We start from the raw sequence: 12,211 nt of genomic DNA on the forward strand, positions 1-12,211 counted from the left end.
CTTCGATTCTCACACGTGATTGGCTCCGAGTCGGGCCCTTTATTGAATGAATAGCGGAAGTCTGGGTGGACAGTGAGGCTGCATTTTGACAGGCTGGAGCGCAGAATTGAGGTATAAAGTACGTATAAATGCAGGTTGCAGCTGCACAAAAATAATCTTTCACTGAATGGGGAAAATAAGGTCAAAGAGTAGGTGTTATGGACGTCCGGTTTTGGAGGTATTTTTTGGATCGAACCTGAACAAGACAACTGCCAAGTTAGCAACCTGAGCTAGCAGTGTTAGCTTTGTTAGCCGAAACTAGTGTTTTGGGAAAATTGAAAGTAGAAGTCCGTCTCCGTTACAGATGAAACATTGGGCTGGTAAAGCATGCGAGACTTTCGCTACAAAGGGATAGAGTTTCTATCCGCCTAGAAATAGTTATATAGGTATTTTATTTCAGGTGTAAACTGAATTCTTGTTTTTAGGAGTAAATTATAGGACTAATAAAAAAAAATATCCAAGGACCGGCCGATGATCAGATAAATATCTTTGTTTGTATTTAGGGAATGATTGCAAATGTGGTGAAGGTCAAGAGACGAACAAGTGTATTTTGAGAAAAATAGATAGATTAGTCTTTATTATCATATATACTTTACTGCACAGTGAAATTCTTTCTTCGCATATCCCAGCTTGTTCAGAAGCTGAGGGTCAACACGCCAGCAATGAAACAGCGCCCCCTGGAGCACAGAGGGTTAAGGGCCTTGCTCAAGGGCCCAAGTGTGGCAGCTTGGTGATACCTGGGCCTGAATCCCTGACCTTCTGATCAGTGCCCCAGCTTTAACTGCTGAGCTAAAATCTATCATCAACTAGAAGATTGTCGATTGAAAAAAACGATTTTGTCCTCAAAGTTGACATGTTAGAAGCAGGAAAAATAGGCAAGTGTAAGGATTTGAGTGAGTTTGACAAGCGCCAAATTGTGTCTAGACGTCTGTATCAGAGCATCTCCAAAACTGCAATTCTTGTGCAGTTTTCCTGGTCCACAGTGGTCAGTATCTATCAAAAGTACTCCAATAGTGGTGACCTGGAGACAGGGTCACGGGTGGAAGAGGACGCATTGACGCATGCGGGGAGCGAAGGCTGGTCCGTGTGGTCCGAACCAACAGACGAGCGATCATAATGGTCGCTAATAATGACAGACAGATAGATAGAGAGATAGATGGACAGACAGATAGATAAATAGACACAGATTGAAATAGACAAATTCAGGTAAACTACACAAAGTATCAAAAGGCATAGCAAGATAATATAAGATACAAGATATATAAAATAATTAATGCTTCTTCCTTCTCGTAATTTATATCAGTTTTGCTTTAATTACGTAAGTGCATGCATTTACTCCCTGGAATATTCTTCAGATTTATATTTTCAACCACCATCAAATTAAAAATTTTGCTTTATGAGGAGGATTGTGATTGTGCAACCCACTGGACATGTAGCTATCTGCTTTCTGTGGAAGACTGAACATTACTAAGGAGAAAATGTTTGTTTGTTTAAAAAAGTAGTAAAGTGTGTTTTAGGCTGATGGGATCCTAAGTTCACTGTTGACACATTCATTTATGCAGACTCGGCACGTTTGTATGCCGCTCTGGATAAGGCCGTGTGCTAAATGTCAGAATGTAATATCTGGTGGTTTATTTCTTATTGTCTGATTGAAGGTTTTCTTATAAAAACTTCTCATGGCCTTCTTAAATCTATGCATTAACTCCCTACATTCTCAGACAAAATTTTTTGTTTTCGTCTGAGGAAAAAACATTCTTTTTTTTTTTCTTTTCTTTTTTTTGTCAATGGGATGGTCTACACAAACATACACTTTTTCTACCTTTTACTATTTTCATTATCATAGAAAGATGCTTTTGTACATTATAAATTATTTTATTTTATTTAAAAAACAAAAAAACAAGAGTGGGGCAATTTATTCCCCTTTGGGTAGATGTGGTAAATCACACATCATCTTTTTCTCCTACAGGATCCCTTGTGAACTCTGTTAGAAGATCACACTGCTTGTAAACCAGCATGGTGGATTCTCAGTACTACCTCCCCAACGACATTGGGATCTCTGTTCTGGATTGTGCCGAGGCCTTTCGTCTGCTGTCTTCTAAAGAGCAGCTATATGCACATTACCTCTCACGGGCAGCTTGGTATGGCGGCTTGGTGGTTTTGCTGCAGACCTCACCAGAATCTCCGGTCATCTACGTGCTCCTGCAGAGGATCTTCCGGAAGCAGACGCCTGCACAGCTGGAAGCGGTGGCGGCCGCAGCCGGCCTGAGCTCAGATGAATACCAGGTAAGGAACAGACATTTGGCCGTCTCAATAATTAGCAGAACAGCGAGGGGACAAATAATGATCTTTTTTTTTTTCTCTCTCTTTTTTGCATCAGGCATTCCTTGTTTATGCTGCTGGGCTTTATGCAAACATGGGAAACTACAAGTCATTTGGTGACACAAAGTTCATCCCCAATTTGCCAAAGGTAAAGTGTCCAGTATAATCGTTTTTTTCTCTAATTAAAGTATCACATCAGTTCATACTGTGGAGTACAAAGGTTTAAAATGCTTTTTGGAACCTCTGAAGAAGAAAATCGTTTTATTTTTGTATAATACGAGGTGCTATCAAAAAGTTTCGGGCTAATGGTGCTATTCTGGCAATCATTACCACGTCTGCGATTTCATCACGGACAGCAAGTTACAACAAAGAGCAAGCGTGAGGTTCTGCATGAAATTGGGCAAATCCGCCACAGAGACTTTTGACATGACATGCGTTCGATATATACGGCGATGCTGCAACGAGTCGTTCGAGGCGTTTCAAATGGCTTCAAGAGCGGAAGAACATCACTGGAAGACGATGAGAGATCAGGAAGACCTTCAACAAGCTCATACCCCGAAACCTCAATGTCGAAATTGTTCGGCAACTTGGACATGATGGTTGTCGGAGAACTGAACACAGAATTTCACAGAATTGTGGAAGGTGCTTCGAAAAGAAGACTTCTAGGACACATTCCAGAAGTGGCAGGAACGCTGGGTGCACTGTATTGCTGTACAAGCGGACTTTTTTGAAGGTGATAGTGTGTAAATGTGGATGAATAAAATACTGTCTAATGTCAAAACTTTTAAATACCACCTTGTATTTCTACTGTTCATCTTCAATAACTGCTTCATACTGGTCATATATCAGCAAGACAGCAATTCAGTAATACACACTCTAGCACATTTAAGCATGATATTGCAACCAGGAGGATCCAGGCACTAAAGCAGATGATGATGAAGGGGAGGTGGTAGCTTAGTGATTAAGGCATTGAACTTTGGATCTGAATGTCATGAGTTCCTGCCCCTCCTGGTCCCCTGAGCAAGGCCCTTAACTCCATAGATGCTCAGTTGTATGAATGAGAAGAGAATGTAGGGATTGAGGTGTCATTTTGGGAGGTGGTACTGCAGTGGTTAAGGCATTGGACCCTGGAGTGGAAGATCACAGGTTCAAACCAAGGCTCACTGCTGGGCCATTGAGCAAGGCTCTTAACTGCTCACTTAAGTATCTCTGGGTAAGAGTGTCTCCATAACTCCATAAATGTAAACAAAGTTGTATTTATTACATTAAAAGGTATAAAATGCTGTTAGAAAATATTGATTTTATCTTTTGAAATTTAAGATGCCTATTTATTTAATATACTGGTTAGAGTCAATGGTCAGATCCTATTTCAGTGCATGATGTTAGAATACACCCTAAATAGAGCATCAGTCCACTGCAGGTCACTCACACACTCTCACTCTCACTCTCACTCTCTCTCTCTCTCTCTCTCTCTCTCTCTCTCTCTCTCTCTCTCTCTCTCTCTCTCTCGATCACATACATTTACTCCTGGGGCAATTTCGAGTACCTAGGCAGAAGAAAGTATGTGGAGAACATGCGAGTATGCCACCCACAGGCCTATTATAATACTAATTTTATGTTTAATCGTGTAACATATAATGTGTGGTGTTTAAACCACTAAATGTCTGAAAGAACGTCATTTTAACACTGCATTCTGTCATAACCCAGTATTGACTGAAGTCTTCGTTCCATGTGCAGGAGAAGTTTAAGATAGTGGTATGGGAAAGCAAGGCCTATAAAGAGTACCCTACTGAGATGGAGGCTCTGTGGAACAGCTGCTCCCACCTTCTCTACTCTCTGGAAGAAAAGCAAAAACAGCTTGGACTCGGGGATGAAGTAAGTCCGCTCTAATAAACTTTTATCTTCTTGATTTGAAGAAAAAAATAATCTGTCTGGTAAAAATCATTCGGGTGACTGTTTTTTTTTTTTGTTTGTTTTTTTTGTTTGTTTTTTTGTCTTTTAAAGGGGATCTCCACATACTTCTCAGGGAACTGCTTCTTAGAAGATGCAGAGTTCGCCCAGAAATTTCTCGACTCCAAGGTGCAGTAATTAGACTGTTATTAATATTTAAAACACTTTATTTTTGTGATGTCTTTGGGAGGCCATTTTCCTGGCGTACTACAGCGCATATCAGTTCCATTTTCCATTTTTATCCGATGAAAGAAGATGCTGGATTTTAAAACCACTTCATCTCCTAGTAGTGCTTTTGCTTTTCAAGCACTTTGATAATCTAATTGAAACACGACATGTGATATATATATATATATATAAAAATATATATATATATATATATATATAAAAAAAAAATATATATATATATATATATATATATATATATATATATATATATAAAATATATATATATAAAAAATATATATATATAAAATATATATATTGTGGGAAGAATTTCTAAGTCTACCATATAGACGTTGGAGAACTGGAGATTTGGTGTGAGCAAATTTCCTACTCAAGATTTCAATGTTCTTTGTCCCCAGAACCTGAGTGCCTACAACACACGTTTGTTTAAGACTGAGTCCGACGGGAAACGCTGCTACGAGGTGCGCCTCGCCGCTGCAGTGAAGAAGGGTGAGGAAATGTAAAAAAAAACGCAGAATCAGCCCTATATCTATTATGTTTTTCTCTGATGTCTACTCTTTTTAATTTTTTTTTACAGATTGTGCTGTTGAGGGTGAGGGAGAGACTTGCTGCGGCACATTTGACTTTGAGGGTGCTTCATTTTCTGTTCAGAGAGGGGACTATGCATATCTTATGGAGAAAGTCGGCCAAAACCTGGAAAAAGCAAAGGTAAATCATGTAGAACATGTATTTTTAATGTAATTTTTTAAAATTTATTATTATTTTTTTAAGACTCTTAGAGAAATGCAGTTATCATTCTCTAATTATTTCTCTTGTCCTTGTGCATAGGCTTACGCTGCTAATGAGAACCAGAGTCAAATGCTGGAGGAGTATATAAAAAGTTTCACCTATGGGTCTGTGGATGCTCATAAAGAAGGTTCCCGTTTCTGGATAAAAGACAAGGGACCTATTGTGGAGAGGTGAATATAGAGCAATTTACATCAAAATTTACCACTATTAAATTTTTTTTTTTACATAAAAATTTACCATGATTACATTTTCAGCAAAAATTCTCTTTTAGTATTTATTTTTTCTTACTTTTATTTTTTTACATTTCTAATCACAATTAACCACAATTCTTTTTTCTAAATTAATTAATATGTATTTTTTATTTATTTATTTATTTATATATATATTTTTTAAACCTTTTATGGAAAATGTATTTCAATGCTTTGGTAAATCTTAAAGGAATATGTCACAGGTAAGTGTTATTGAGTCATAAAATTCAAAAGCCAATCAGGTTTTAAGATGCAAATTACAAAAAGGTATATGCAGCCTTGGTATTACACCAGTTTTTAGGGAAATAGAGTGGGGCTATCCAATGTACATGAACTCTCATTTTGAAAGAAAGAATTGCAGATAATTATTTTTGCCTTTTTTTTTGTTGTTGTTTGATATTATTTGTTGTGCCTGCCATTTATTGTTCCATTTAAAAATCAGGTCATCTAAAATAAAATATTAATCATTTACTTCTAAATTTTTAAATTTCCCAGTCTTTTTCTCCACATTTTTACATACCACATGCTTAACATTTATATTGTTATTGTTCTGCCTGATAGTTACATTGGCTTCATTGAGAGCTACAGAGATCCATTTGGTTCAAGAGGCGAGTTTGAAGGTAAGATTAAATTCTGATTCTGCTTTTGACCTCCATGATCAGTGCCACAGTTAGTTTGTTACATCTTTACGTATCTGGCGGCTCACCACAGGTTTTGTTGCCGTGGTGAACAAGGCGATGAGTGCTCGGTTTGCAGAGTTAGTGAGCTCGGCTGAAGTCTTGCTGCCCGAGTTGCCGTGGCCTGCCGCGTTCGAAAAGGATCGATTCCTCAAACCCGATTTCACCTCGTTGGATGTGCTGACTTTCGCTGGCAGTGGCATCCCAGCAGGAATCAACATTCCAAATTGTGAGTTAAACACATTTTAGTGTAGTTTTAAATAGATTTTTGCAGACAATGTTCCATAGTAAACATTTCCTCTTTTTCCAGATGATGATATCAGACAAACAGAAGGCTTTAAAAACGTGTCCCTTGGGAACGTGCTGGCTGTGGCATATGCAACGCAGAAAGACAAACTCACTTTTTTGGAGGAAAAAGACAAGGTAAATTTTCACATGAATTGTACATTTAGAATGCATCATTTCTTTTTGTTTATATAAAGTTATTTATAAATTGTGCATTGTACAAAGTGTTCAGACCTACAATGATTTAAATTCGTCTTTATGCCTGCAGGATTTCTACATCAAGTGGAAAGGCCCTTCTTTTGAGGTGCAGGTGGGGCTACATGAGCTTCTGGGGCATGGCAGTGGCAAACTCTTCATGCAGGTGAGGGAGATGTGTCTTTTTTTTTTTTTTTTGTGTGTGTGTGTTTCTACATTTTTTTTTTTTTTAAGAACCTACAAGTATTGGGGTTCATTATGTGGCAGATGGCATCAACTTATTTTTGTGTGTAGGATGAAAAAGGGAAATTCAACTTTGATAAGACTGAAGTCCGTAATCCAGAGACGGGGGAATTGGTGAGTCTAAAAGTCTAAAAAAAAAAAAATTAAAGTCTTTTAGAATGTTTTATTTAATTTTTTTTGTTTGTTTCTGTGGTGCTGTAGTTCTTTCTTTTGCTTTGTCGTGATGTAGTGTCTTAAATTTTATTCTTACTGGTCTTAATTAGGTCTTAAAAAGTCATTCATTTGCAGAAACCCTATTTTAGCCTAATGGCATCAAAATTAGATTAGGTTAAATTATGGTCGCTAAATTAGAATCATTGCATTTATGCATCTGTATGACAACAAATAATAACTGATGCAGAAATTTTAGTTTTTATCCGATTTTAAAAGACACGCACCCTTATGTGCACCGACTGACCAAATACTTCACTAAAAATGTCCAGTCCAACTTCCTCTAAAAATACACACATGTAACTCTGTGTAAACAATATCAATTAGTGTAATTTGGTTAATATATTCATTCATTCATTTTCTCCCGCTTATCCGTAATTCGGGTCGCGGGGGGCAGCAGTCTAAGCAGGCCCTCGCCTTCGACTGCTGCCCAGTCCTCACAGCACCGTCCCTTACGGTCCCTCCTGCAAGTGGTGAGCCCACGGGAAGGTGGTTAATATATGTCTACTATATCCCATTACTGTCTAGCAGTAATTGGGTTGCATTGAATGGTATCTATTTTAGTATTTTAAAAGATATGCAAGCCCTCTTTTGCCTTTTTTGACATTTTGGGGGAAATACTTACATGCACATAAACTAGAAAAAGAAGTAAACATACAGTAATATTTTGAGAAGTCTAATGCATGTGTAAAAAGATTAGCATAATGCTGACAGAACATTTGTTTTTGTTTGTATGTGCCATGCATTCAAACTAAAAGTTTATTTGGAATTCTTTATCCAAATCAAAGAACATATTTGTCTAGCAAATATTTTATATATAATATATTAACTACTGCATTGATCTTCTAAAAATGTCTCGGTTTGACCGTGTGCGCTGTACTACACTTCTTTTTTAGATTACCAGCTGGTACAAAGGCAGTGAGACATGGGACAGCAAGTTCTCAACCATCGCTTCATCATATGAAGAGTGTAGGGCAGAGTGCGTGGGGCTCTACCTCTGTCTGAACAAGCAGGTCCTGAGGTAACGCAAACGCTGACCCACGCTCGCAAATTTGAAGTATTTCAGCTTGCACATTGTATTTGAGCTGAGATGTTGCTGTTCCTCAACGCAGCATCTTTGGCCACGACGGTGATGCAGCAGAGGACGTGGTGTACGTTAACTGGTTGACCATGGTCCGTGCCGGTCTGCTTGGCCTGGAGTTTTACACACCAGAGAGCAAGAGCTGGAGACAGGTTTGCAACAATATTAGTCTCGGTTTAATTCACTTTCTTGGCAAGATTCGTTTACGTGCAGAATTGCCAAAACAGTTACGTAACACCAAGCACTATAATAAGAACCTGTACACAACATTTCTAGTTAATTAGCAGCAACTAGTTTGGAAACCTTTTTTTGTTACACTGCTGTTGGCTTGGTGCTCACATAATTTCCACAGCTTTTTATCTTTTAATTACTGTAGATTAAGTGATGAAATCAAGATTGTATAATCAAGCTTTTTATATATATATATATATATATATATATATATATATAATATTATTTATTTATTTATTTATATATGTATAAGTTTCAGCATTGCTAACTCCATTAGGGTGTATTTGGAGAGATCCAAATAGTCCCAAAAGCTGTAATATTTGGTTTAAACTACTGTTCATCGTATTTCTAAATAATTTTTTTTAACAGAATGCGGACGTTTATGACTCCTTTTTCTAGTTGTTGGAGCTTCGAGTCTGGATGTGTGTGTGTGTGTTTGTGTGTTTTTGTGTGCGTTGTAGGCTCATATGCAGGCCCGTTTTGTGATCCTGCGTGTGCTGTTGGAAGCAGGAGAGGGTTTAGTGACCTTGAGTCAGACCACAGGAGTGGACGGTCAACCTGACGCCCTCATCACTCTGGACCGCAGTAAGATTCACACAGTGGGCAAGAGTGCCATCCAGAAGTTCCTCTGTAGTCTTCAGGTACATAATAAAGTTGTTGTTTGTGCAGTTTACCTCAATTGGTGTAGTATAAGGAAGAGGGCTGCATTAGGATTGGAAATGCAAATCTCGCGGGAGCGGGTGGTGTTACCTTTTGCTGCCGGCGGTCAAACAAATATAGCGCAAGTCACGCCATCCCACAGTCCTGCAATTTGCCATAGGACTATATAACAAGAATACAGTCAACAAATGAAGTGGAGAAGAGAATTAAAACGGGTATTTACGTCACAAAAACGAAACAAGCTGTAAATGAATCGCGGGAGAGGGCGGTAATGGTCATCCTCAGCAGGACCGGGATTATGAAGAAGCAGGGCTCTAGCATAAAGGTACCCTAACCCTATGCAAATCTTTAAAATGAAATAAATTGTTTGTAAAAAATTGCCTGTGAAATGCATTGAGGCAGAAAGAAAACATACAGTAAATAGGAAAACTTGCGCAAATTGTCCTTCCAAAAATTTTCCCCGGCATTAACAATTTAACAACCTTATTCATTAAACTGGCAGACCAGATCAGCATCGCAATAATGTTTAAATTTCCAGCCCTTTCAGCATTTATTGACCGTGACCAGGGATTAGAAACTTTAAAACAAAGAACAGAGAATTTACAAGATAAGCTTTCTGAATTGATTGATCCCATTTCCCCCAGGTGCACAAGTCCACGGCTGATGTGGAGGGAGGGCGAGCGTTGTACGAGCGCTACTCTGCAGTGACCGCTGGTGGTGCTCACGATTTCCTGCGACTCCGTGAGACGGTGCTGCTTCGCAAGGAGGCTCGCAAGATGTTTGTCCAGGCCAACACTCGAGTCAAAGGTCAGCTCTCGATGCTCAGATTCTGCTACCCAGTGTCTGTTTGAGCCCAATACTTTTTGTTCCTGTCTGAAGCAGCTCGGAAATATATTATTAAATATTTACTTTTATTTATTTTTTTCGCAATTGTAATTGCATTTATATACTTTCACCAATGGTGATTTGTAGATTTTGCAGTTCTTGGGCTTCTTGACTCTTTACAACATACACATTATATTGCCACCTGGTCATAAGTATATGTGCTTTTTGAGGATCGCATCCCACATTTAATCCCAATTTGCTCTTATAATTCCCTCCACTCTTTTGGGAAGATGCTCCACTAGATTTCGTAGAGATTTGTGAGATACATTTAGCCACAAGAGTGTTAGTAAAGCCATGTACTGATGTAGGTGAGGTGAGGAGGCCAGGGGTGCAGTCAGTGTTCACATTCATCCCAAAAGTGTTCAGTAGAATAGAACTCTGATCTCAATAGCTCTGAAGATCTTCCACTCCAAAGCATGTAAACCATATCTTCATGGAGCTCGCTTTGTGCACAGGGGCATTGCCATGCTGGAACAGGTTTGGGTTTCCAAGTTCAAGTGAACACAATGTTATTATACCTCATCCAAAGACGTCCTGCACAATTGTACGTCTCCAGAAGAGCCGCATATGGCAAGAAATGTCTGGTGTCCCAATACGTCTGTCCATATAGTTTAGCTTCTATTGTATGCTCAATACATAGTGAATATGATGGTGCTTCATAACCCATATCGGGATTCTGTATGAATGTGTAATGTAAACGATGTAACCATCAAGCAGTATTTATTCAGAAAGGTTTCACACCCAGAGATATAACGTCTATATGTCTGGCCTGAATCTGGTGTGCTTCACCGTCATTTAATTAATTAATTGCTTATACACCCCTTTTTTTTCCCTCCTGCCCCATATTTTTTTTATTTTTATTTTTTATAGCAAACAGTGTTGCATCGTAGCATGTTACTATTAAACTGTTTTATGTTGTTTAAGGCGAGGCTGTGGAGCTGGAGGAGTATGAGGCGAGTGCTGCAGGACTGATCCAGTCTTTTACCCAGCGCTTCACTGAGGATGCTGAGGAAATGGAGGCTCAGCTGCTGGAAATGGCCTCCAAAGATGCAACCTGCTGGTGCTGAGGGGAGCATTGTATACCGAGAGCCAGCTTCTCAGATTAAAACTGCCCTAAAACCCTGCAGGTACAAACTGCATCCAGGAAAGAAATGATCAAATGAAATCAAAAGATGGTTCTAAGGGTACGCTGAAAGTGATTGTAGAAAAATAGTGGAAGTGATTGTAGAAAAAAAAAAAAACGAAAACGACACAAAAAACCCATAAGGTCCAGTTTCAGATGTACTTGCCTATACTCATGCACAGTGCTTAATGCTTTGCTTGTTCTTCCTCAAACGATGTAACAGTTAACCTACTTTTTTCTTTTTTTTTTTCCTCTAAGCTCTAAGCTCTGTACACCAATGTCAGTAAGTCAGGTTTTTTTTTTATTCAGAATATGCAATCACTCCTCTGTGTTTGAGATGGGACCACAGCCTACGCTTCCCACACAGATGGATATGTGTTAAAGCATCGGTGAGAGAAAATGTGCTGTGTGAGGGCGGAGTGGGAGAAGCACTTATGTAATCTAAACCTGTTGCACTTCTGTGAACGTTTTAACAAACGTGCGCCATGTAATCATCTTTATGTGCCGATCAGCAATACATCACATCACAAACCGGCTAGTCAATTTGTGAGTTTAGTGAAATGTTTCCTCAGAAGTCAGTTTTTTAGTGGACTGGGCTGTCTTTATGGCATTTCCTATTGTGGCTGCTGACTAGGGGAAGCATTTCCTACCTAATTAAAATGTGATTTTTCTGAGTCGGTTTTGGTTCGCTCTTTCTGTTCTCTTTTTTTCGTTCCAAGAACAAACTTTACATTGTTCCATTGTCCTAAATAAGTACTATGTTGTCATTGTTGCAACACAAAAATGGAAACCGCTATAATACTCAAAACAGGAGAATTTTTTTAATTTTTTTTATTGATATCTTAAAGACCATTATTTGCACAGTATCACAATTTTTTTTTGTTCACTACCAGGGTTTCTGCAGGTTTCACAAAGTCAAATCTAAGACTTTAAGACCATTAAGAATGAAATTTAAGACCTATATCACATCAAAAAACACACGAGGCCTAAATTTTGATTTTGAAAAATATTATTTTCGACTTTTGAAGTCCCTGTGGAAACCCTGTCTACAAACGGCAAACATTTGCATACATTTAAGTCCAGGTTGACT

General features: G+C 38.5%; 1 protein-coding gene across 3 annotated transcripts; it reads left to right on the top strand.

The window, feature by feature from the left end:
• Positions 1 to 11,792, top strand: dpp3 (dipeptidyl-peptidase 3). Of its 3 annotated transcripts, none has more exons than XM_083564675.1 (18): positions 1 to 111; positions 2,006 to 2,322; positions 2,417 to 2,506; positions 4,096 to 4,233; positions 4,363 to 4,437; positions 4,893 to 4,983; positions 5,072 to 5,202; positions 5,323 to 5,453; positions 6,093 to 6,151; positions 6,243 to 6,437; positions 6,519 to 6,631; positions 6,762 to 6,854; positions 6,983 to 7,045; positions 8,038 to 8,162; positions 8,254 to 8,374; positions 8,915 to 9,094; positions 9,758 to 9,920; positions 10,923 to 11,792. In XM_083564675.1, the coding sequence occupies exons 2-18, from the start codon at positions 2,053 to 2,055 to the stop codon at positions 11,063 to 11,065; spliced, it is 2,181 nt and encodes a 726-aa protein (XP_083420801.1). In that variant the 5' UTR covers positions 1 to 111; positions 2,006 to 2,052; the 3' UTR covers positions 11,066 to 11,792. The 3 variants fall into 3 exon arrangements, with proteins under 3 accessions (XP_083420801.1, XP_083420800.1, XP_083420802.1); XM_083564674.1 differs by having other exon boundaries at positions 18 to 118; XM_083564676.1 differs by having other exon boundaries at positions 103 to 217.
• The last annotated feature ends 419 nt before the right edge of the window (positions 11,793 to 12,211 follow it).

This window comes from Silurus aristotelis (assembly GCF_946808225.1).
Source record: "Silurus aristotelis genome assembly, chromosome: 16".
Classification (NCBI taxonomy): Eukaryota; Metazoa; Chordata; class Actinopteri; order Siluriformes; family Siluridae; genus Silurus; species Silurus aristotelis.

Bases quoted from the DNA above. Each gene is read 5' to 3' on its own strand.
- dpp3 (XM_083564675.1), top strand. From the start codon at position 2,053: ATGGTGGATTCTCAGTACTACCTCCCCAACGACATTGGGATCTCTGTT. The intron at 4,984-5,071 runs GTGAGGAAATGT...TTTTTTTTACAG, and splicing joins CGCCGCTGCAGTGAAGAAGG to ATTGTGCTGTTGAGGGTGAG. The intron at 6,632-6,761 runs GTAAATTTTCAC...TTATGCCTGCAG, and splicing joins TTTTGGAGGAAAAAGACAAG to GATTTCTACATCAAGTGGAA.